This window comes from Crocodylus siamensis, chromosome 4 (assembly GCF_052110815.1).
Source record: "Crocodylus siamensis isolate JL-2025a chromosome 4, ASM5211081v1, whole genome shotgun sequence".
Taxonomy (NCBI): domain Eukaryota; kingdom Metazoa; phylum Chordata; order Crocodylia; family Crocodylidae; genus Crocodylus; species Crocodylus siamensis.
The window spans coordinates 42,188,147-42,211,514 of record NC_143398.1 but is presented as its reverse complement, the minus strand read 5'-3'; the positions used below and the strand labels follow the sequence as shown (position 1 = coordinate 42,211,514).

The window sequence follows — 23,368 nt, the reverse complement described above, 5'->3', positions numbered from 1 at the left end:
GGGTCACGAGGAAGTCCCAGAAAAACATGCAAAAGTGTAGGATTGCCCTTACAGGTTGGCAGTGTTCCAGCCTGCAAGCGCTGCTTGGGACAATTACAGCCAGTGGGTGCACATGCATCTGCGCGTGCGGATGCACATGGACAGCACTAAGCGAGGCTGGGTTGTGGGAGCAGTCCCAGCCACTGGACACAGATAAGCATATGGGGAGCAAGGAATGAAAGTATGGGGGACTGTCTAGAGGGCATATGTGTGTGCGGAGCAAGGGAAGGAAGTCTCGGGGACTGTCGTGTGTGTGTGTGTGTGTGTGTGTCGCGCGCACACATACTCAGGAGTGAGGGGCACCAGTATGGGGGGAGCAGAAACCTGTGGCTGGGGGGTGAGGGGTTCTTGTTCAGGGGACTTTGGGTGAGGCAGGGCCGGGGGGGTGTGGGTAGGGACAAGCCATCAATCTTGGCAACTTAATCCCAAAATGAAAAAGGCTGAGAACCACTGTTCTACACAGCTGCTTAGACCCAGCACACTAGTGACACTGCACCAATGTTAGCAAGTCCTCTAGTCAATATGGTAGTTCTTTATATAAAGTTAGCACTATTCTATATAGTCTAAATCCAAATATTAAGTTATGCAATCACAGGTAATTACAATATTTGAATACAGGGTATACCCTCAAATTTCCCTGATAATGCTGTCAGAAACGCAAGCATGATGTCTGCATGAATTTCATAAAGCAGGGGTCAGCTACACATGGCCTGGCCATGGGCACATCCAAACCACGGAGCTAGAGAACTCTGCCTGTGCTTAGGCAGTAAGGAGCTATGCTGTGGCTAGGCAGCTTTCAGCTGTGCCACTGCCAGTGGGAAGAGGGGACATCAGGGAGAAGAGTCAACAACACAGATGCAGTTTGCAGGTGCCTGTCCTCAGTGAAGCCAGCCACTGGGGCTGAAAGCTTCATTCATACTGCAACCAGGGGGTAAGGGGCTGGGAGAAGCAGTTGTGGGGTCAGGCAACTGGGAGCTGCACCTGCACCAGAATGAGTGAGGGGAAAACCTCATTTGCTGATGTGTTGCCAAAGCCACTCGGCCCATGCTGGACCACAGCAAGCTTGTTCCAGCCCACAGCTTGTAAAAGATTGCTGACTTGCATCATAGAGGACTATTAAACAATTAATCATAAGGCAGTTTCACACACCTTTAACCAAATTCAATACAAAATTGAAATGAATTTTACCAAATTAAGAAAAAGAAAGTTTAAGAAAGAAAGGGCTTCTCACCTTGATGTCATATATTCTGATAAAATAAGACCTTTGTGGATTGTCTTTTACAAGGCAAGCTATACCACAGCATCTCTTCGACCACATGGCATTGCGATCTGCTGCATATATTTGAACAACTGCTGAAGACATTGTCTGAAAAGGAAGAGAATGTTGTCATTAGTTCAAGTTTAAAAGTAAGCCATATGTACTTCATCTTTTAGTAAAATGTATATCTACCAGTTTAGTCCTGAAGACCAAGCATAATTAATGATTTCCAGGAAGGTCACACAGAATGGGAAAGATTAGAAGGCACCCATTTTATTTTATTTAGATATGTTTTGACAAAGTTCTTTAGATATTCTTTTTCAAATAACACGATTTTGAGACCTTAAGAATATTTAGTCAGATGCCAGCTTCAGAAGACCACCCTGTAACTTCGAGTGACTGAGGAGGGTAGCTATACTATAAGGATAAGCCACCTTTCTCCTCAATAGCCCAAGTGCTAGGTAGAAACACAGTGTTAGATTGGGATTTTGCAAATGTGTAGAAACTCAAGACTTCCACAAACTGGTTCCTTTAGTAGTCCATAGGCAAATCAAGACCTCATAAAATGAAGACACCTGACAGATCCAGAATGTATACTTAAGGTCCAAATCCCATTCTACCTCTAATACAACTAAATGACATCTATGCAGATTTTAGGGATCCAAGTCATCACACTATTCCACTTATTCTTATGTATTGTGGAAGCTCCCACAACACATTAAATGGTCACTGGATAAAATGCTGAAGTACACTAAAGGCAGAACACAGAATCTAGGGCTCACTCCCTTCCAGGCCAGTGCTTCCACACTGGGGCACAGTCAAACTCCCCCTTGCTTGCCCTTTCTTGCCCCCAAAATCTTGTATTCTTGGCTGCACATGGATGCACTCTGAATAGAAGTGACAAAGAATGCTATCAGTCCCACCCAGCTCATGGCCTCGTGGTTAAGATGCTCTCCTAGGAAGTATGAGACAGTGGCTCTAACCCCCGAGTAGGCTAAGGGATGTCTAGAACCCAGACTGCCTACTCACTGAGAAAGTGCCTTATGCCTTTAAGATACTGGGAGACAGGTGGTAGTGAGTTTTCCTCATGCTCTGATTTTCCATTGAAGTAATAGCTTATGGACAGCAGCATTAAATACTCGTTTAAGCAAACATCTCTCCGCTGAGGAGCTGATCCCAACATGATCTCTCCCTTCTTAGCCAACTGGAACCTACCATTACATAGGTGCCAAGGCTGCTGATTAAGAGAATTGGATAGGAGTAAGATCTTCCTGAGGCGCATGAGGCTGCCTGTTGCCAAAGTTGGAACATCCTACAATTCTTCAGGTCAAAGTAGGATGAGGCTCTGGAAGCACAGAAGGCCACCCGCTGTCTGAGTGGGAGGGCAATGTGCCTCCCTCAGTGGACTAGGATTGTCCGCCGGAGATGGACATATACTTTGGGTTGAATGGAAGCTAAGTACCCTGATAGCCATCAGGCCACAGATCTTCATTCATCGTTAAGATCTTACCTCTCAATTCTGTGTTCTTGGGGAACCCTGGCACAGTACACAGCCTGCCTGACTCACAAAGGACTCATCCCCTCCACACCTCTGCCTGAACAAGAACTGATTAGAGGAGGGACTTACAAAGACAATGAAGATGTAGTGGGAGATGCATCTAAAGCCCTCCAGACAAAGGTGATAAGAGTGAAGCAACTCCCCTGGTCTCATATGCATCGGAGATGGAACTGGATGACAACTCATTTAAATGGGAGATGAGACAGGAATGCACCTTCATTAGCATCAGGCTGGAGAACAGATTCCAAGGCAAGGACCGCACTGAATTCTGGAAGCAGAGAAGCAGGGGAGCACTGCATGATGGGGGATCCCTGCTCCAAATGCTAATCAACCCATGTCTACACACACCAGAGCTCAGCATTTATCAGACCAATTCTAGTAATGACTCCTTTACTGGTACCCAAAACACTGAATCTTCCTGTCTGTTGTGAGCCCCCTCAGAGTAATGCCACCCACAGTCAGGAGTGATCGGTTCCTATTATCCAGTGTATGAGCTATTGTTTACTTATAAATTAGTCAGGGGGGATTTATAAACTAGTCAGGGGGGATCAGCAGGCACTGGGGGAGTCACTGTTCCCCCAAGCACCACCAGGAGTGACCAGGAATAACAGTCACAAGCTGGCAGAGGGTAGGTTTAGGTTAGATATCAGGAGGCGCTACTTCACGGTCAGGGCGGCTAGGGTCTGGAACCAGCTTCCAAGAGAAGTGGTGCAGGCCCCTACCCTGGGGGTGTTTAAGAGGAGGTTAGATGAACATCTTGCTGGGGTGGTTTGACCCCAGTATTCTTTCCTGCCCATGGCAGGGGGTCGGACTAGATGATCTGCTCAGGTCCCTTCCGACCCTAGAAACTATGAAACACACTGAGTGTTCTCCCTTGAGCCATTGTTAGTTCTCTACAAAAACTCCTATCCAAGCTCAAGTTTCTGTCCTGGTGCTTGGAGCCAAAAGCTACACCAGTTTCACTCCTTTTGGGTCGCCTCTCCAAGCGGGTGGGCGGGGTCCGTGTGGCACTCATGAAAGTGGTGTTGCTACTGTACACCGCACTGGTCTTCCCTGCACCCAAGTGTGTCACCTGTAGGATCCAGAGAACCATGTGCGTCTTCTTCTGGGGATCCAAAATGGAGACGGTGGCAAGGAAGACCCTATACAAAGAGAAACGGGGGCAACAGGATGCCAGACATCCACCTGTTCGTGTGGGCATGGTACACAAGCCAGATCAGCAAGCTAGTGACTGGGCCAGAGACCAAAACAGCCTGTCTTGTCAAGTATTTTAGAGGTCACCTCCTGAGCCTGTGAGGGTGTATGCTCCAGCCAGAGAGAGACCGTGCACCATGGAATACCCCTGATTCTACTGGGCTGGAGGATTTTGTGCAGTGAGTACGAGCTACAGAAGGAAAGCCCAGAGACCATGTCCAACCACAGGAAGATACAGAAGGCAGTCAAAGACAGAGACGGGCTATCGACCGTGGACCTGCTCCCCGATGATTACTGCCAGGCCATCTGGGACCGGATCTTTCACAAAGACCTAAGAAAAGACCACAGAGACCTGAACTAGTTCATAGCTCATGGTGTACTCCCAGAGAAGGCATGGAGGTATAAAGCAAGACGAGAGGCTAGACCCAGCTGCCCTAGGGAAAGTTGCCAAGGTGTGAACGAGACCATCAGCCACCTCTTTTGGCTCTGTCCCTATGCCAAGGGAGCGTAGAAAAAGGTAAGCCAGCTCCTTGAGGAAGTGACAGGAGTCAGGCTGATGACAAGGGAGGCGGCACTATACGAACACCCGACAAAACATCAGGGGTCCCAGACAACCTGCTTCGACCTGTTTGTGTCCTACAACAGGAGCGCCCTGTAGCAATGCAGGAACCTCCTGATGTACAGCCACATTAAGCTCAAGCAAACAGACTGTGTTAAAATGTTTCTGAGTGAACTCCAGTCCTACTACCAGAAAGTGGTGGGAGAGGACAGAGAGGATGCAGTCAACTCCACCTGGAAAAAGGACATGTGGCACAGGCTGTTCAAAGCCCTGCCCTGGGAAAGGAAGTGGACAGGGAGAACGAAGGGGACAGCGACACAACTGGACCTGAAGATGGCAAGGAAGACAACAACAGGATCAGCAGCAGTGGAAGCGACAGTGACACTGACAGCGAATAGGACTGTGAATGAACTGAGAAGGGAAACACCAAATTGGGGCAGGGTCTAAAAGACTGTGTTTTGGGTTAGGGAAGGGAAGAGGGTGGGTGCAAGGGAGTGGGTGCAGTTATTGTAACGGGTGCACAGGTTTATTAAGGTGCTTTGGAAAAGAAAAGATGCAATGGAAGTCTATGAGAGAGGATGTGTACACTCACACACATGCACACACACACACACACACAAAAATATATCTATATAGATATATTTTAATTAAAAAAAAAAACACATTCTGCCTGGAACCCCTCCATTGATCATGCTCAGAATTCTGCCTGTCTGCAAGCTCCAAAAAACACCTGGGACCCTCAACTGGTTCAAGTTTCGCTGAGTGGTGAGACCCCAACTCTCTGTCTCTCCCTCACTCTGATTCCAGGAACCTGACTTTTACTCTTTTGCTCCAGGCACAACTTTCTAAACCTGACTTTTGCTTTCTTACTCCAGGAACAGCTTTCTAAACTGGGCTTTTGCTAATCAAACTTGAGCTAGACTTCCCCAAATACCTAACTGAAACCATGTAACATTGTAACTGTTTTATTGGTCTCTCTTGTAGCGCTATTACTACTGGTGTCATCATGACTTCATATACTTGGCAATAAATAACTCTTATGGTCAAGCTGGTTGCTATACTCTCTCTCTGAACCTCACTCTTCCTTCCCCTTGACTTCCCCATTTGCTCTGCAGCAATGCTTCTTTTACGTAAGCCAAAGATCCCTGTAATACCCAATACTACAGTGGGGTCTGCTCATCAACGGAGTTACTACTAGAGCAGGGGTGGGCAAAATGTGGCCTGCTAGGCCAGTCTATCCAGCCCGCAGGGCCCCTACAAATTTTAGAAAATTAATATTTATCTGTCCCTGGCTGCCTGTCATGTGGCCTTCGATGGCTTGCCAAAACTCAGTAAGTGGCCCTCCACCTGAAATAACAGCCTGCCACTGTACTAGGACCATTGTGACAAGAGATTGGGACGTGCTGAGTTTTGAGGCGCATGAGGGTATCAGCTGAAAGTGTCTAACCGCATTTATTATTGTTCTGCTGAAATAAGGGATGAACTGAATTCAAGGCACTTGAGGGTGCCAGCTTGTCAATACTGAAGAGAGAGAGAGAGAGAGAGAGAGAGAGAGAGAGAGAGAGAGAGAGAGTGTGTGTGTGTACGCGCCTGCGTGCATTTTGACTGATTCAGTGGTTAGAGGAACCCAGCCCCACTGAGCCCCAGTCCTGCAAGATAGCTCCATTGGAAGGGACAGATACAGCTCCATATAGAAACAAAAGTAACACAAGCAACACATTGATAGAATCACAGAGACCCCAGAAATGTACCCCTACTAAATGAGCACACCCCAAAGTGACAGGCAAATCTGGTCACAAAGATTATCTACAAAACACATTCATTCCCACCCAGACGATACTGAAGTTTGTTTCACCAGGTTTACAAGGGTCAGGAATTTTGAGGCAGCCAAATACTCCCAGAATTTTCGTATCAGTCTCATTGACAAATTTCCATTCCTCATTAAGATCAGATATCTAACAGTTAGTTCAAATGTCAGTACCTCCTTAAGGGCAAGATGGAAACTTCCCATTCTTAGGTTGGCTTTGTATGACCTTTGCTTAACACCCCCCGACCTCCCAAACTTAATGTTGGTCAGCTTCAACCATATGAGCCTTGCTCCTCTTCAGTATACCAGTGGTGGCAAAAAACTCTTAACAACCTTGGTACCTTACAGAAAATCCAGCCAAGTCCAATGCAAGGAAAAATTTGCATTTTTCTCCTCCAATAAGCTCCACAGCTAGACAATACTACCACAAGAATGTTAATCTAGTACTTCAGAATCTGCACTGATTTCCAATAGCTTTCTGGGCACAATTGAAAGTGCTGGCTTTAACCTATAAGACCCTAAACTGCCTTTCCTCAGGGACTGACTTCTCCCTAAGGTTTCCTTGCAGGGAGCAGTGACACCATTACTTGCTGATTCCTACTGCCAAATTTCCAGACCTGTGTGGAGCTCCGCAGGCTGGATGATGTGGCCTGGTGCACTAGGAACCACCAGTGTGCTGTCAGATCCTGTGTGTAGGGTCAGGCTGCACTTGAGATCAGGCCAGTGTGGCTGGGTTTGGAGAGTTGGTTGCGTGCATGATCAGATCAGGAATCTATATTCATATTGAATCATAACTTTTACATAGGTATTTTGCAAGTGAATGTGTCGAAAATTACATACTGTCCCTGCTCCATGCAGCCATAACTGTGGAAAAAATCTCCCCTCCGCCTAGTATTCTACCTTCCCCAAGACAAAAAGTTAACTTATTGGGGGTGGGGAGGTAATATGGCACACAAAAAAGTATGGTAAAATAATTTTTACAAAAGGTGTTTAATCAATTATTTATCATTTGCCATGATTGGATTTTTCAATAATTTTAAAATGTGATAATTAACTAGATATGCCCTGCCAACACTAGAGTTCATCTGAAGTTAAAAAAAAATTCAAGTAAGGATTAAAAATACCATTAGACACAAACAGTGATTTGATGTTCTTTTTTAATTAAAGATGGCAAGCAGCTTATTTGTTGTAATGTTTTGCCATTTTCTGCAGTAAGTGCTTTCCCTCGATCAGGGTCTGGAGAACGAGTTGGGAGCAGACTCCTCTGCTCCACTCCTAGTCTCCAAGCAATCCTTGGCATAGGGAAGAAGCAGGAAGCAGCAGGGAGAACAGACCTGAGCAGCTGGGCCACGCTCCCAGCCCAGTCCTCAGATCCCAGACTGAGAAGTAGGTGGGGATCCTCCATCTTTCTGGACCAGATCAACAGAGGAACATACAAGTATTCATTCTTGCAAGATATATGACACCCTGGAAGATCCTTCTCCCAGACAGGGCAAGTTTCCCTCAGGAGACGCTGAATGTATGTCACAATTTCTACCAAGAGAGAAGTGATTATCCCAGGAGAAACATAACTGCTGTACATGGCCTGAATATCAGCCATTTGTGTCTTTAGTTTAAAAAGAAAAATTCCAATTTATAAAAAAAAAGAAATTCATGTGTGCCTTTGAGAATTTATAATTTTATTCTTATTCAGCTGAAAGCATGATGCATGAAACAACAGGCAATTTGATTATCTGACAACCAAATAAGCCACTCAGAGCCCTTCTGGATATGGAGTACAAATCTAAACAACAACAACATACTAAAAAATTAATTTCTCACAGAACACCTTTAATAGTATGCTTTTTTTTAAAAATTACTGAAAATAAATTTTAACTTTGTTTAAGGGAATTCAGCTATATTGGAAACACAGTGACTATGACTATACATTGAGTGTAGCCACACACACCCTACACACCAATTTCCCTTAGCTTTTTCACAGCTTCAGTAAATTTACCTGCTACATGCATCTAACACCATTATAATATGGTTAAAAAAGGAAATTTATCAATTTGACAGTACCCCTTTGATTACTAAAATCAACTTCCTTAGTTTCAGGAAAATCCTGTGCCAATATGTAGAGAAACTGGTTTTACTGGGCTTAACAGAAGTAGCATAGTTTCATAGTTAGTAGGATCGGAAGGGACCTGGGCAGATCTTTGAGTCCAACCCCCTGCCATGGCAGGAAAGAGTACTGGGGTCAAACGACCCCAGCAAGGTGTTCATCTAGCAGTCCCATATCAGAGGTCCCTCTGCTGAAAGCAGAAAGCCCAGAGCTTCTCAAAAAGCCAATCTAGATTTTTTTCTATTTGAATGACAAACCAGCTTGGAGTTGTTAGCTTTTCTAAGATTCATAGTCAAAGCTGAGAAGAACTGAACAGGTTAGAGCCATGATCCTGAACTGTACTCCAAGATGCACAGGAAGCTAAGTTATAAAGCAGCTCCATAACTTTAAGCTATGGCCCCAAATGATTCCCCAAATGATTCAATTAGGCTCAACTCTTCAGAACTTTATTATATGTTTAAGTGGTTAAGACAGGCAGTTACACACACTTGCAGAGTTTCTGTTTGCTAATTTAATGGAAACCATATATATAGAAAACAAGGTTTATATTTTAAGTGTTATTTTTTATGTATCTTGATATGGAACAAGACTGGTTCCCATTTTAATAACTAAAGACATATCTTCCTGCCCTTCACCAAATTCCAAGCTTCGTTCAGGTATTTTAATTGCAGACCAAAAAGTTACTAACCGTAAAATGGATTGCTCCTAGTCTTTCTTACACAAAGATTCAGCATATACTTTAATTTCATTTGTTGACTATAAAAAGATGGACATTATTTTTAATATGATTTGATACAGTAAGTCTATGAAGCCATTCTGCATCAAAGAAAAAAAGAATAACCACTTAAACCAATGTGTTAGAAAATTGTTTGAAAAGAAAGCATCTGAAGATGGAATGAACTAGTTCCATAATCCTGGTTACTTGTCAAACCACATGGTAGGTGCTTCCCACCTGCACTATTCTCAAATGCAAGAACAAAAGATGGTTTAAAATACTGAAATGATCGTATTCAAAGACTGAAAGCCTTTTGTTCTCAAGTGATATTCAAACCAAAGGATAAAAATTCAATGTTGTTAAGTTTTGTATTTTATTTTTAGAAGTTAGATGAATCCATATCTTCATAGACAGGCAAAATGAGTATACCACGGTAGGAAGAACTCACCATGTTTCAAGCTTTCTATTGTAACTGTTTTGCGCACCTCTGCTACTCCACAGTGAATGAAAGCTCTAAATCATGGTGATTTAGCACCTGTTTCACACTAATGTAAATGTGCACTGCTTTAACTGCACTTACTGTGGGATCAGAGAGGTCGTATGAAACAGTTACAGTGGATCAGCTAATGCATGCTCAGGAGTGGTAAATTCCCTCTCCCCCCCAAACTAGTGTAATTGTTTCATCTGTCCCTAGCTACAGACACTGAAAGATAACAAGAAAGAAAAATATTCATGTCAATACTTACCTAGAGGAAGTAGAGTTATACAAATATTCTCTCAGATTACTCCTTCCACTGGGAAATTATGCCATTTATTAAACTTTTCAAGTGGCAAGGTATCAAGATCTCAGCAAGATATACAAAGACTGTAGAAGTAGAGGTGCAGCTCCCGCTCTACACACACCCTACTAATTAAGTTACCCTGCGTTATGTGCAGTACTTTGAGAGGCTGTCAGTATGGGTCTCACTGTAGATATATAAGTACTTTATGCATAAAGTTGTAGTCTGAAAAGCAGTCTACAGATGTGCCCTATGATTGCTCTTCTATGATGGGCATAAGGACAGGAGCTGCAGCCTTCCCTCTCAGCTGCCCAGTAATTCTAAACTCATATTAATTAGGATTCTGAAAGCGGAAATAAAGGCTTGTCAGAGGATCAACAATCACACCATCTCAAAAAGTCAGTTACTGAAGGATAAGTAAACTCCCTATTCCAGTATGTGTCTATGCAAATCCCACTACAGGTGGCAAGCAAAGCTATCTCCCTCATAAGTACAGACAGTAAAAAGCCTGAGGCTGAATCAATTCAATCTTTGGTTAATCTAAACTGCATAGATTGAACTGATAAGCAAGTGAAAGATAGATATTCATGCTTGATTTTGGAAATGCAGCCACATGCCTGCAGTGGCTCAGGCAGAAGCTGGGGGGGCACCAGAGCGTGCCTCCCTGCTCAGCTGGAGCAGACAGCTTGGGCCAAGGCTAGCCTGCCCATCCTGGGCAGGAAGGAGAGGTGGGAGCAACGGGACATGACTGAGAGTTAACTTGAATCTGGAGATCTGGGACAGAAGTTCAACAAACTGATTTGAGTTACAGATTTGAACTGGTTTCCAATCACTGAAACCAGTTTATATGTAATTTCTGTCCCTAGCCCAGAAGAACAGAATGAGGTTTAAGTAGAACAGTAACTGCAACACTGCTCTCCCACACTTGGCCAATATCCTGGAAGCAGTGAATGAAATTGGAGAAAAAAATCAACAGGATATTTCACAGCAGCACTTTTCAAGTCTTGAAGCTAGCAAATTCCTGAACAAGTCACTATTTATAGTTAATGGGCGAGGTTTGCCAGTCAGCCAGCAACTCAGAAATTGTGGGGAGACAGACTGAACAATTTGGTTCTGTAGGTGTACTGTACAGAAGCAAAGGCTTATTACATAGGAAACTATCCTGAATAGATATTTAGCCTACACAGCTTTTCTCCCACTGCCTGTAGGAAAAGTAAGGACAGACAAAGAAGACAAGCAACTTGACTGATTTGCATGCAGTTCTGAGAAGATCAAGTGGATAAAACTTAGAAAAGATTTTAAACAATATTTCATCTTTGTCATGTATGGGGAATATCAGCTTTACGTGCCTAAAACGCGTATCATTTTGGCCATGAGTTAGGGCTAGCTGATGTAAGGAGTGTTCTGAAGGAGTCTGAAAAGAACAAATGCTGATGTCTGAAGGCAAGGTCTTTGGTTAATAAGTTTGAAGTAGGCCCATGAGGAACTCCCATACTACTAAGAAAGAAGGGTGAACAAAAATATACAGGAAGCAGAGACAACTTTGAGTTGAACCTTGGCAGAGCTGAAAGGTGCAAACCTTTTAAAGAAAGCAAGCAGTCCAGGGACTTCAGGACTATAGCCTGCATAGGGTCAATTTTTTGCTGGGCTCCCCATACCAAATACCTCCTCCATTTTGGAAAAATTCTTTTGAGTACATGACTTCCTGCTCTGTATCAGAATTTCCTGACATACCTGGAACAATCCCTACCTTAGTTCTTAGTCATCTAATAGCCAGGGTGGCTGATTCACTTATTTACTATCTGGATCACTTATCTGAATGCGGTGATGTTAAACCAAGTCTGGGAGCTGAGTAGGCAAAAAAAAAAAAAAAAAAACCTCGACCAGATGAAAACTACAGGAATGATCATGTCTGGATATCACCCAGGGTACTGGGGGAAAATCACTAGAAAGGAATGTAGGAAGTCTTCACTCCATTGTCAGAGGATACCTGGCAATAATTATATGATCAAGTATAGTAATTCTGTGCCTCTACTTAAGTTTACAGATCTCCTTTAACCAGCATTCACCAGGGTCAGCAGCCAGTTGCTATACTCTACCAAATACTTGGGGGCAGAGAAAGAGAAGGAAAGGTGGCAAAGTAGATGCTACTTCCAGATGACACCCCCCACCCTCCAATCTATAGAGGAAGGGTTTATGGGCTTGTTTAAGAGGCTGTTAACAGTCATGCCAGGTGGAAAATAGTTCAGATAATAAAAACCAAACAACCAAACTCAGATTTCCTTCTTAGGCTCCTTCCTGTGAGTTTCCTCTCAAGAGGGGTGATCAGGCCTTTTACGATTAAAATATCTTGTGAAGTAGAAAAGTTCAGTGATATATGGCTTATACCAGATACATAAGGATTTTCCTCATAGATGACCATCTGACTTACCGCAGGGTCTTCCAAAGACTCTGAATTTTGCTTCAAAATATTGTAGAGACTCACTCTCACCCTTTTTAGACTCAAGCCACCTTCAGTAAATGCCAGCTCTTAGTTTCCACCCGTTTCTTTGATTATGGACAAGACAGACAGCAACTCTCCTGTAGCAATGAACTCGAAGGCCATAGCTGGTTTGAATATGTTTAACACCATGAATCCTCTGGGCTTCTTGCAAATCATGTTTGTAGACTTAACATTGCTAACACTGCATGGTACCCTCAAAAGGGTATACACCTCCCCCCCATCAGTCCATATCTTATAAGCCACAGATAAAAGGAAAATTGACATTATTGGCAATTGGCTTTTTTTGGCCTATGTGGCCAATAATGTCATTGATAAATGCCGTGTGCAAGAGCACAGCCACAGCATGCATGTGACCAGGAATGCAGCCTGGCAGCATGCACAGCAGCATCCAGCTACTAAGTCTGTGGTGGGGGAACAGACAAAGGTCCCCTTGGTGAGACAGAGAGTGGGGCTGGGGCAGGGACAGGGATTGCTGCACAGCTGGGGCAGGGGACAGAGCCATGGCTTGCCCGGGGCTGCTGGGCAACTCCTCTTGCTACACTCTAGACCCCACCAGGGGAGGAATGTGTCCCCTAGATCTGTGCACGGGGCAAGGGCAGGCTGCCAGCTTGGGGCCGGGCTCTTTGGTGGGGGAGGGGGCCAGGCCAGGACTGTGCTCAGGGCAGGTGGGCCATGTGGCGGCAGCACTGGGAGAGGAGGCTATGGGGGGTATGACAAATTTTGGCCTGGTGGTAGCCCTCCCTGTAGTCCCACTACCAGCACTGCCACTGCCTGCCCTGAGCACAGCCCCTGCCTACCACCGGGAAGAGCCTGGCGCCGACCCTGGCCCTCAGCCGGCAGCCCACTCTCATCCCATCCACAGATCCGGGGGTCATATGCCCCTGCCCCGGGGTGCATGCAGCAGTGGAAGCTGCCCCCTGTCCTTCCCCCCACCCATGCCACCCAAGACAAGCTGCAGCTCTGCCCTGTGCCCCACCCGAGCTGTGCAGTGCCTGCCCCTGCCTGAGCCCCACTCCTTCCCTCACCATAAGGTCCTTGAGCTGCACCCCCCTCATCTGCCTCTTCCTCCCCAACAGCCTTACCAGCCCAACGCTGTTCTCTAAGCTGCTGGGCTGCATGTTGGCAATCAGACTGATATTGGTCAATATGGCTCATTATTAATTGGCCGTCACCAGTGGCCCCAAAACATCTTTATCAGTGCACCCCTATTTGTTATGTTGATGACTGTTTCTTAAAAGATGCTTCAGCTTTTTATTTTGGCAAATGAATATGGGTAATTCAGAAAATACCTCAGAGAGAAAGCCACAAGACTGCTACTCAGGAAGCATAACACCACTGAACTTTAATGCAATTGCATTCAACATATTCACTGTAAAATTTAAATTTAAAAAAGACAAGTCAAGGGATCACCACCACTAAATACCACCAGTCCGTTAAATCAGACTCCTTGCCCTGTTCTAATCAGCACAGCGGGAGTAGAAAGCAAATGCGCAAGCGCCTGGTTCAGCATGGGGAGCCACCAGTGACCATAAAACCATGCCACGTTGCAAGAGGGAAGGAGACAGAGACAAGTGGCTGAAGCTACAGTACAAGTTTCAAACAAGTAAAAATTGTGTTAGGAGCATGGAAAACTGAAACCGACTATTGTAACCTTCCTTCTCCTCAATGTTTCCACTAATTGGAAGCTGACTTTTTTTTGGAGTAGGTAGAAAGTGTGGGAGGGCAGGAGGGTGTGCAGGGAGGAAAAGGGGCTGTATAATGCATGTTATGTTATAAAATATTTTACAGGATAGATTTTTACTAAATAAAAAATTAGGATTCAAGTACTTAAAAAGAAAATTCCAGATGCCTTGCAGCCAACTCCACAAGCCCAGACAATACACATTTGTAACAAAGAAGGCATTAGCTCCTTAAAAGCAGACAGTTTTTAAAGAGGCATCCAATTTTAGAAAAGGATTTTGCCTTTTCTAAAGGAAATAGATAATTTATTTTAATGATACTGATTTTATCTTTTTGTGGAATGTTCTACCCTGTAAGTTAAATAGCTGTTTATTTTTGCAATAAAGTTACTTTCACAATGTTTGTAAGGGTTTTGGGCTACTTATCACTAACAAAGTCTCCCCCGCCTACATCCTCCCAATCCTCGCTCAAGCTGCAGTTTGGTAGGCCTCATCACATCTATGTTTTCTGACACTGCCCACAGGTCCAACATTTCTACAAGAAGTCTAAAGCAGTCTGATTAAAAAGAAAAACAACAAGAAGCCCTACATACACATGCATGTAGCCTTTTAAAAATATTCATTATTTGGAGCCTGTAACCCTCATACCATGAATCACAGAAGTCCTACAGTTAAAATGTGGCTAGACAATATAGCAAACATGAGTCCCAATGAGGTGATCCCAAAGCAATACAAGAAAAGATGGACCCTATCAAAGCTTATTTTTGTTTTTAAAATCTGTAACTTCCATCTAGCTCAAATGCAAACATGACTAACAAACCAGAAATAACCACAAACATGTCCCAGTAAAACTTCGCTGCTCAAAGCTCTTTCATAAATATATGACTGATCCACCTATCTCCTAATTGCTTATGATTTGATTTGTTGAACCAGGTACAACTTGGAGCTCCTTCTCCTGAGTTCATTATGAACATTCTTCTTCCTGTTTACGTCATTTGCTTGTATGACTTCAGGTATGCTGTGTACCCACCTACTTCCTCATGTGCATTCCTATTTGCAAAACAACACCTTGAATTAAGAAATGACTTAAAAAAAACCTGCTGTGCTACATGTGCAATTACATGAGAACAGCTGCACTATCTTGCTGAAGCTGTTGTGTACAGGGGACAAGTCAGATTATCTCCCAAGCCTCCCAAGGCATTTTTTCCTGCCTCTATGAAACAAACACTACTAACATTTTGAAAAATTTAAATACCTGGCCTTAGGGAAAAATGGATAGCTTTAAGTGAGATCTGTCCCTAAAGTTGGTCACCTCTCGTGTGGGGTTTAAAACCATGTCATAAGTCCAGTCTTCATGGAATTTGATGTATGCTTGTACAATGACTCTCCCTCCCCACTCCATAAATTCAGTACAGTTGCTTCCAACAAAGAGCTAAAAGCAGCCCTAGAGCTCAACCTGTTCTTTTGTGGAAAACAGAGTATAGAGAACAGTACTTGAGCTGACATATGTTCTGCCTTAGAGTGCAGCTTGCTCACTCATTATCCCTCCCCATTTCAAACGCCTCCGCCCCACTTTCTCACATTTTCTTCCTCTCTTCCTGCCAAGGGTACAATTTCTTCTCCATCTCCCAAAGCAAGCTGATCATTCTCTTCTGTACTGCCACCAAATATTCCAGTTTCACGAAGTTTTCATTCTCTCCATCTATTATTCAATGGTTTTCCATTCCCCTGTACAATCTGACAGACTAGATCTGAATGACTATTTAAAAAATGTAGAAGGGACTTTGAGGGGGCACAGAGCTGGCCTGGCTCAGCCCACTGGTTTGTGCCTTTGACCCAAACTGAGCTGGCTCCCTGAGAGCACATGAGGCTTGTGGCACTGAAGGTGGGAGCCATGCAGCATTGGGACAGGTGGACTCTGTGCCTCCACCTGGGGCTTCCAGCACTCCAGCAGAAAGTTGCATGGAGACACAGAGTTGCATGCCACTGGACTGGGCTGCCTTCATGCCACCATGTGGAGCTGCCCGCTGGAGTGTTGGAAGCCCCACATGGAGGCATGGAGTCAGCCAGCTTGGCCTGGCAGTGTGTGGCTCCCACCTGCAGTGCTGTGAGCCCCACATGTTGGCAGAGACCCAGCCATGTCTGGGTCAAAGCCAGCAGGCCAGCTGGGCTGGCTCTGTGTTGCCATGTGAAGCCCCCAGATTTCAGCTGGAGCTGTGTGCCACTGAGGGGGTTCTGCCTGGCACAGCCATGGGTGCCCAGAGGGCCTGCTGTTGCTTCCGCTGGCAATAAGGGCTGTATGCCATGGGGGCAAAGGGAGGGGTGCATGTGGCAGGGTGGCCCACATGCACCCACAAACCCCACACTCACCCCCTGCCCACCCATAAATTCTATGTCCACCCCCCCCACCGCCGCAGGCAGAAGCTCCACTCACCAGCTGTCATCGTGCACCACCGTGCTTGGTGCCGCCACACAGGCTCAAGTCCTGGGAGCCCCATGGAGGTGGAGGCACAGAGCCCACCTGTGTTGAATTATGCACTTATGCCCAGTCATACATTTTATGCACAAAATTGTGGGGGCACACAACTGTGCAATTCCCCAAGGTGTATTGAAGGCTGTTCTATGAAGTCATCTACATCTGTTGAATGGCCATATGTTGAAAGACGATCACATTTTTTGAGAGAAAATGGCAAAGGAAATGTAAGCAGGTGTAATCAGGCGACCACTGGTCGGATGCAAAGTTCTGGTATCTGAGATATTGCACTAAAAATTACTTTAATCTGGAAGACTAAATTATGGCTTCTGTTCCTGGCTCCTGACCTATTACTGTAAGGTATCCTTTGAAAAGTCACTTAACCTCTCCATGCCTCAGATTCCCTTCATATTACAGATCAGATAACAATGCCATTTTCCTTTGCAAACTTCTTGGAGACAAACTGAGCAAAACCTAGGAACAATATTTTCTAGTTTGTACAGAGCTAAACCTACTGTTTTCACTTTGGTCTATGAGGGGGCACTAGATAGCCAGTGAACTAGTAGCAATATATAAAGGAAACCATCGCTATTCGTGGTTTCAAATATTCGCGAATGCCAAACCTGCAATTTAAATACACTTAAAGGAGCTCTGTACCTGCGCTGCCACTGAACTCCTGCCGCTCCAGCTGTGCCCTCCCTACCTAGCCACCAGGGGCATTGCATTCATGAATGCAGACAATGTTCATAAACGCAGTGCCTTATTTGCAGATTTTGCCATTCGGGGGGAATACGAGAACATATCTTCTGTGAATGGCAAGGGTCTTCTGTACTACCACCAATATAATTCTGTTCTGCGTACAACAGGGCATGCCTCAAGCATGCTACTACCTGACCCATGTACACACACAACAACTCACTATCTAGAAGAGTGTTATGGGTGACAGCAACACAGACCACATAAGAATTAAATTGCAACAAAAATTGTGGACATCTTTTGACTGCAGCTGTTACAACAGTCAGAACTCTCACTTACTCTTACATTATAAGTATGGCCTGGTTTAAATCGCAGGCCTGCAGACCAAACCCATGGTGGCACAGTGGTGCTTTTAATCTTAAGCGTCCCCCCCCTGCCTACTGCCCTGTCCCACCACCCCCTTGGCAAAGGGGCTCCATTGGTCTCATCACTCACCTGGATGGCAAGGAGTTGAAAACTGACGTTTTAAATATGCTGAGGCTTTCACTTTCCATCTGGTCAGCAATTAGCAGCGGGAGGAAAAAAACATGCTTTTCACCTCCTGGCTATCAGGACCAAGTGGCAAGGCTGATTGGGGCCCTTCTACCAATCAGTGGTGGGGGGAATGGAGGGAAACACCAAGATTAAGGAGTCGCTATACTGCGACCTGGGCCAGCAATTTAAACCAGGCCCTAATTATAAGTAATCCTGACTAAGAATACCTTGGACAATACAGTGTCCAGACTCTAAAACCATTTAAAATGCTTATTGTTCACGTGCAATTCATACAAATATAGTAAGCACTACTGATTTAAAGCAAGGATGCCCAACCTGTGGCACCATGTTATCCAGCCCATGGGGGTCCCCACAGGTCTGGATTTTGGCAATGGGGGAAACCTGGCACCACTCTCATGCTGCCAAATTATCAGACCCATGGGGAGGTCTTGGCCCTCCACACTGGATCAGACACTTGACTCCATTACATAAAGCTAGATGGGACTAACACAAAGGCCCAATCCTGGCATATGTCAGCAGTGCCAGGCTCTTGGGGCCCACTTCTGAGGTACAGGGTTGGGAGTGGGCATTGCCAGGGTCCTGGGGCCCAATCTCACAATATGGGGCAGGAAGATGGTGGTGCTGGGTCCAACAGCCTGATCCAGCCCATAGACCAACCTCATCTCACTCATCTGACTCGTGGGACAAAAAAGTTGAGCACTACTGCTTTAAAGTAGCAAATAACTAAAGTTCTCAGTTTGCATCTGTTTTTGTACAAACCTCAAGTTTTCAGAAAAGAGTGATTTTATTGCTTTTCACTTAAAATGTGCTGCAAGTATCAATGCTCTAGACGCAGTGGGCTTTTATTTACTGTGACCAGCTAGATTGCTTATTATCAGTCAAATAACCACACCCTTGTTTTGTTCCAAAGATTGAAGTTTTATAAGTAAAACAGGTGAATAAGATGAAAGCAAAGCAGTTGAGCTTAGAATACTGAAAAATTGGATTAATGTGAAACGTAAGTTAGAATATGATGAAGAGAAGTCAAGATTAAAAATGCAGGTATGATGAAAGTTTAATTATTTTTGCCTGCCATCCATTCCATGCACTCTACTGGCTGCAGTGATGCATGGGAAAGCTTCTCCCCCCCTCCCAACTTCTTCCTGCACCTTAATTTCTTCCCTCATAATCACTCTTAGTCCCACTATTATAACTACACAGGAGTTCATAATTAAGCCTATAAATATTTAAACAATGGTGAAATCTACAAGAAATAAAGATTACAAGGACAGTTTACTGACTTGTAGTTTATATTTTTTTTAATCTATCTGGTACATTCACTAAGAAAGACGGCAGTTTGACACGTTTCTCCTCCTGCCCACAGTACCCGTCACCCAGCAGCATCGCATGTTCTTTCTCATTATGAAGATTACATGGTACTGTCTGCTTACCTTACATATATGCAAGCAGCTTATTTTTCTTTGCAAGTAACTATATTAGCAACTCGGTACTAGTGACCTGTTCTGTAATAACAAACTAATAAACCTGTGATGGGAAATAAATCTGTTTTTCAAGCGCCAAAATAATTTTCATGTGGGCATCATACATGTACTAAAATACTTTAAAATTTCTGCTTGGAAAAAAAAAAATCAATGAGCATAAATATAGTATACCACATAATAGCAAGTCAACAGAATCTATTTCTATCCTGAAATACAGTTAGCAAATCTAAACACTATTCAACTAATTAAGTTTTAAATTCTAAGTTAAGAATCTGCCCTAATTTTAGTAACTGTTAAATATTTTGCTGTTGCATAAAAAGCTACTCGAAGAATATCCAAGTTGCCAAGACAAGCATTCAAATGTGCAGTGTAACAGAACTAAGGGTGCCCAGGCAGCAACACGAGGACATTTAACTACATTGGTAGTGTTTTAGTACTCATCTTCACTAACATTTACAGCATTATGTAAATCAGCTCCCTAGGAAGTAACAATTCTTCAGTTACGTTAAGATAAAATACATAAGGTTAACATTGGCCGACCTTATATTATGATCTATTCTGCAAGAAACTCTGAGGATTACAACTAGATAAAAAAAAACCAATGGTTTAAGTTTGTACGGGGCATGTAAAGCTCAGCAGAAATAAACCAGTTCTTCTATGTAGATTATGAATACAAAAAAAGCTCTCGTTTAGAATTTAGAATCCATAATACAATGCCTTAACTTTGGTTTTAAAACCACTTTTAATATAGGAAAGAAAAACTCAGACCATAAAATACAACTACTATTTTTCAAAAACCCATTTACAGTATTAACAGTCGACTCATTTACACCTTGCTACTCTTAGTTAATAAAACAATACTAGGCAAATCCTACATGTTGATTCAAAACTGAGTGGCAATATTGTGCCTTCATTTCTACAGCCTCACAAGAGCAACTGCTAAGGATTACTATGCTTTTATGCTTTCCTTTGATCAAATCAGAATGAAATAAGAAAACAATATACATTTTTACTGATTTACAGATTAATTTGCAAAGGTCACAATTCTGAATATAACAATTGTTAGAAATAAGTGCCACACTGTATTTTCTTGCATAAAACACATCTCCAAATAAGATGCACACTTTGGTTTTGAAGGCAGAATGAAGAATGAAGAGTAAAAGATCCTTCCTTCAAAATACTGGTAAGTATGAAATTTCCCCAAGGAAAACACAGTTAGCTCCAATGGCTTGGGAAGAGGGGTGTTGTTGAGGAAGGAAGGAGGAAGAACCCATGGCTGTTCTATTAACACCCTAGTTGCAGCTCACCATAGGTGCTACTGGTTGAGTCAAACAGTTCAACCTGTTTTCTTCTTGAGCTGAGATGGGTGGGCACACAGAAGTGCCTGTCAGATCAGCTCAGGGCATGACCCTAGCCAGCAGCACCTGCAGAATTAGCTAAGTGCCCACTCAGTTGATTCAGCAGAAACCTCTGCCTCAGCTCTCTTTACAAATTCAGCAGAGCCAGCCTTCTACAGCAGAAGCCTCTGCTGGGGGACAGGAAAAGTATCTACAGCCAGAAGCTAGGAAGCCCCTCACCTACAACATTACAGGAAAGTCTCACTATTCGTGGTTTCAAATATTCACGAATGCTAAACCCACATTTTATATATATTTTATATACTTACAGGAGCTCCTCAGGAGCTCCATGCTTGCTGCCGCCATCACTGCCACGCTCACACCAGAGCCATGCCCCCACCCTGCCCCAGCTGCCAGGGGCACTGCGTCCTTATTCACGGATTTTGCCATTCCCAGGGATCACAAGAACATATCCCCTGTGAATGGCAAGGGTTGCCTGTACTTTCTCTTCCCCCCAACACAGGTTTGTACAGAAGAAGCTATTACTGTATCTTTACTTAAAATGCACATCCCAATTTCTGGGAGCTGATTATTGGGAAAAATGTGTGTTTTATGCAAGAAAATATGGTACTTCTATTTCCAGGTTATGCTTGTGCAAGTATGGCAAACTTTTCTTGATTTACTGACAGTGATGCTACAGCATCCAATGGTCATTACTAGCTAGCACACAGCAGCATGTTGTAAAAAGTCCTTTACTGGTCCCCCATTTTGTTACATAAGTGGAGTCTTTCTGAAAGGAATATTAGTGGCATTACTTGTGTAAATGATATAATTGCTGCCATGCTATTTGTACAAGTGTACAGTAGTGGCCCTTGCTGGCTTAATAAAATATACTGATCCTAATTACTTTAGTTTAGAATTAAACATTTCACACACTACTTTTAAATTAAAGAACTGATTTGTTGCATTTGCTATCAGCTTGGTCACAAACCAGGTGAACTTAATGTACAGTTCAAACTGCAATTCAGGTTTATAGGAAAATACAGATCTCAACACAAAGTGATGAATAGTGGGCTGTAACGTCCAAAGCTGCAAGTCCAAAGCCCATCACTGCCTAAAGGAAGTCAAACCTCAAGTCACATTCCATTTTTACTGGAAAGCTAAAACCTTTATTCGGAAAAAAAAGGGAAACTTAGTAGTAGAGAAGTAGACTTAAATTTTGTAAGTTGATCCTCTCAATACTACAGTCCCAAAATTCAAACTAATTGACTAAAGAGATACACTTCTAATTCCTGACTAAATTTAACAGTGAACCTGTGACATGCTGAGAAGCATGCCCTAACCTATTCACTCCCATATGGCACTCACCAAACCCAGAAATGAGGAAAGCAAGCCCTAACAATTCCCAAGCATTTAGCAAGTAGCACGTACAAGAGAGCTGGAGCACGTGCTCAGGGCCATGTAACTACTACACTGCCTCATATCTAGGATTTAGTGCAAGCTGAACAAGAGAAAGTGGCCAGGATGTACTTTTGTAGGTGGTCTCAGACAGCCTGGAGGAAATGTGACAAGTCCAAGTGTGTGGGGGGGGTGATTTTTGGCAAGGGGGGGGGGAGGAGTAGGAGTTTCAGAACCTGTCTCTTTCTTTAAAAAAAAAAAAAAAAGAGGAAACTAATTAGCAGTATTTCTGTAAAAACCCACACCACTACAGGATGTGCAGAGCTTTCTTCCCCTTTTTTGATTAACCACAAAAGCCAAGTCAGGTTTGATAGCGAGAAGGCTCCTTGGATGTCTTTGTGCATATTCAGTGTCATAAACCAAGTGATGTCTCTGTTTGTTTTGGCTGGATTTGAGGAAGAGTAAAGGAAAAATGTCCACATACAAAGGGTGACTACATCTTAGTTATGCTCTTGGAGGCAGAAGTCATGTGAATACACAAGCAGGAAATAACTTAAAGTACACTCACAAAGCAATACCAAACAACTCTGTGGTTTCAAATCTTAGCTAGAAAAGTAGCTGAAGCTACATCTTCCAGTATTGACCCTTTAACATATTACTACTCGGTATCCACCCACAGAAAGGTTTTATTTGCTTTTTAGAAATCTTAACATCCTGAATTAGTGGAAGGAGCTGGTTTTAAATCTAAAAATGTCAAGTGTGTGGCATGAAAGTCTTGACTGCTCAGTAAAGGAAGGTGCTGGAGTCAAGACTGGGACAGGGAGCTGAGGAAGTTCCAGCCCCATGGAATAGAGTTGAGGCAGGATGCTGCTGTCAGAGGAGGTAGCAGGTGTCGCTGCTAAGAGACCCTTCCCTAGCCCTGAAACTGCTGCCAAATTCAGGGTTTGGATTTTCATGTACCATGTAAAACTATGGCAGTGGTAGGGCCAGGGAAGAGTAGGTGGCTCGTGGCAGTAACATCTGACACTCCCTCTCGGAACAGAGTGCTGCCCCTAGGCTGGAGCTCCTGCTTTCACTTCTGAAATCCTGAGTAAAAAAAATACACTCTACCAGATATGCCTCTAGGGCAGGGGTGGGCAAAGTGACCGATCTGGCCAGCAGCTGGACTCCATTTCCCAGCAGCCCCTGCCTACATGGAGGGGCTGGTCTCCATGGAGACCCCAGCCCCAGAAA

The 23,368-nt window shown here is 43.9% G+C and overlaps 1 protein-coding gene across 2 annotated transcripts in view; it reads right to left on the bottom strand.

Moving 5' to 3' along the window:
* Positions 1–23,368, bottom strand: part of WASL (WASP like actin nucleation promoting factor) — a 78,559-nt gene that overhangs the window by 43,966 nt on the left and 11,225 nt on the right. For both annotated transcript variants that reach the window (XM_090042169.1, XM_090042170.1), the window contains exon 2: positions 1,271–1,405. In XM_090042169.1, the coding sequence (XP_089898295.1) occupies positions 1,271–1,405 (135 nt within the window). The remainder of the gene's footprint in view (positions 1–1,270; positions 1,406–23,368) is intronic.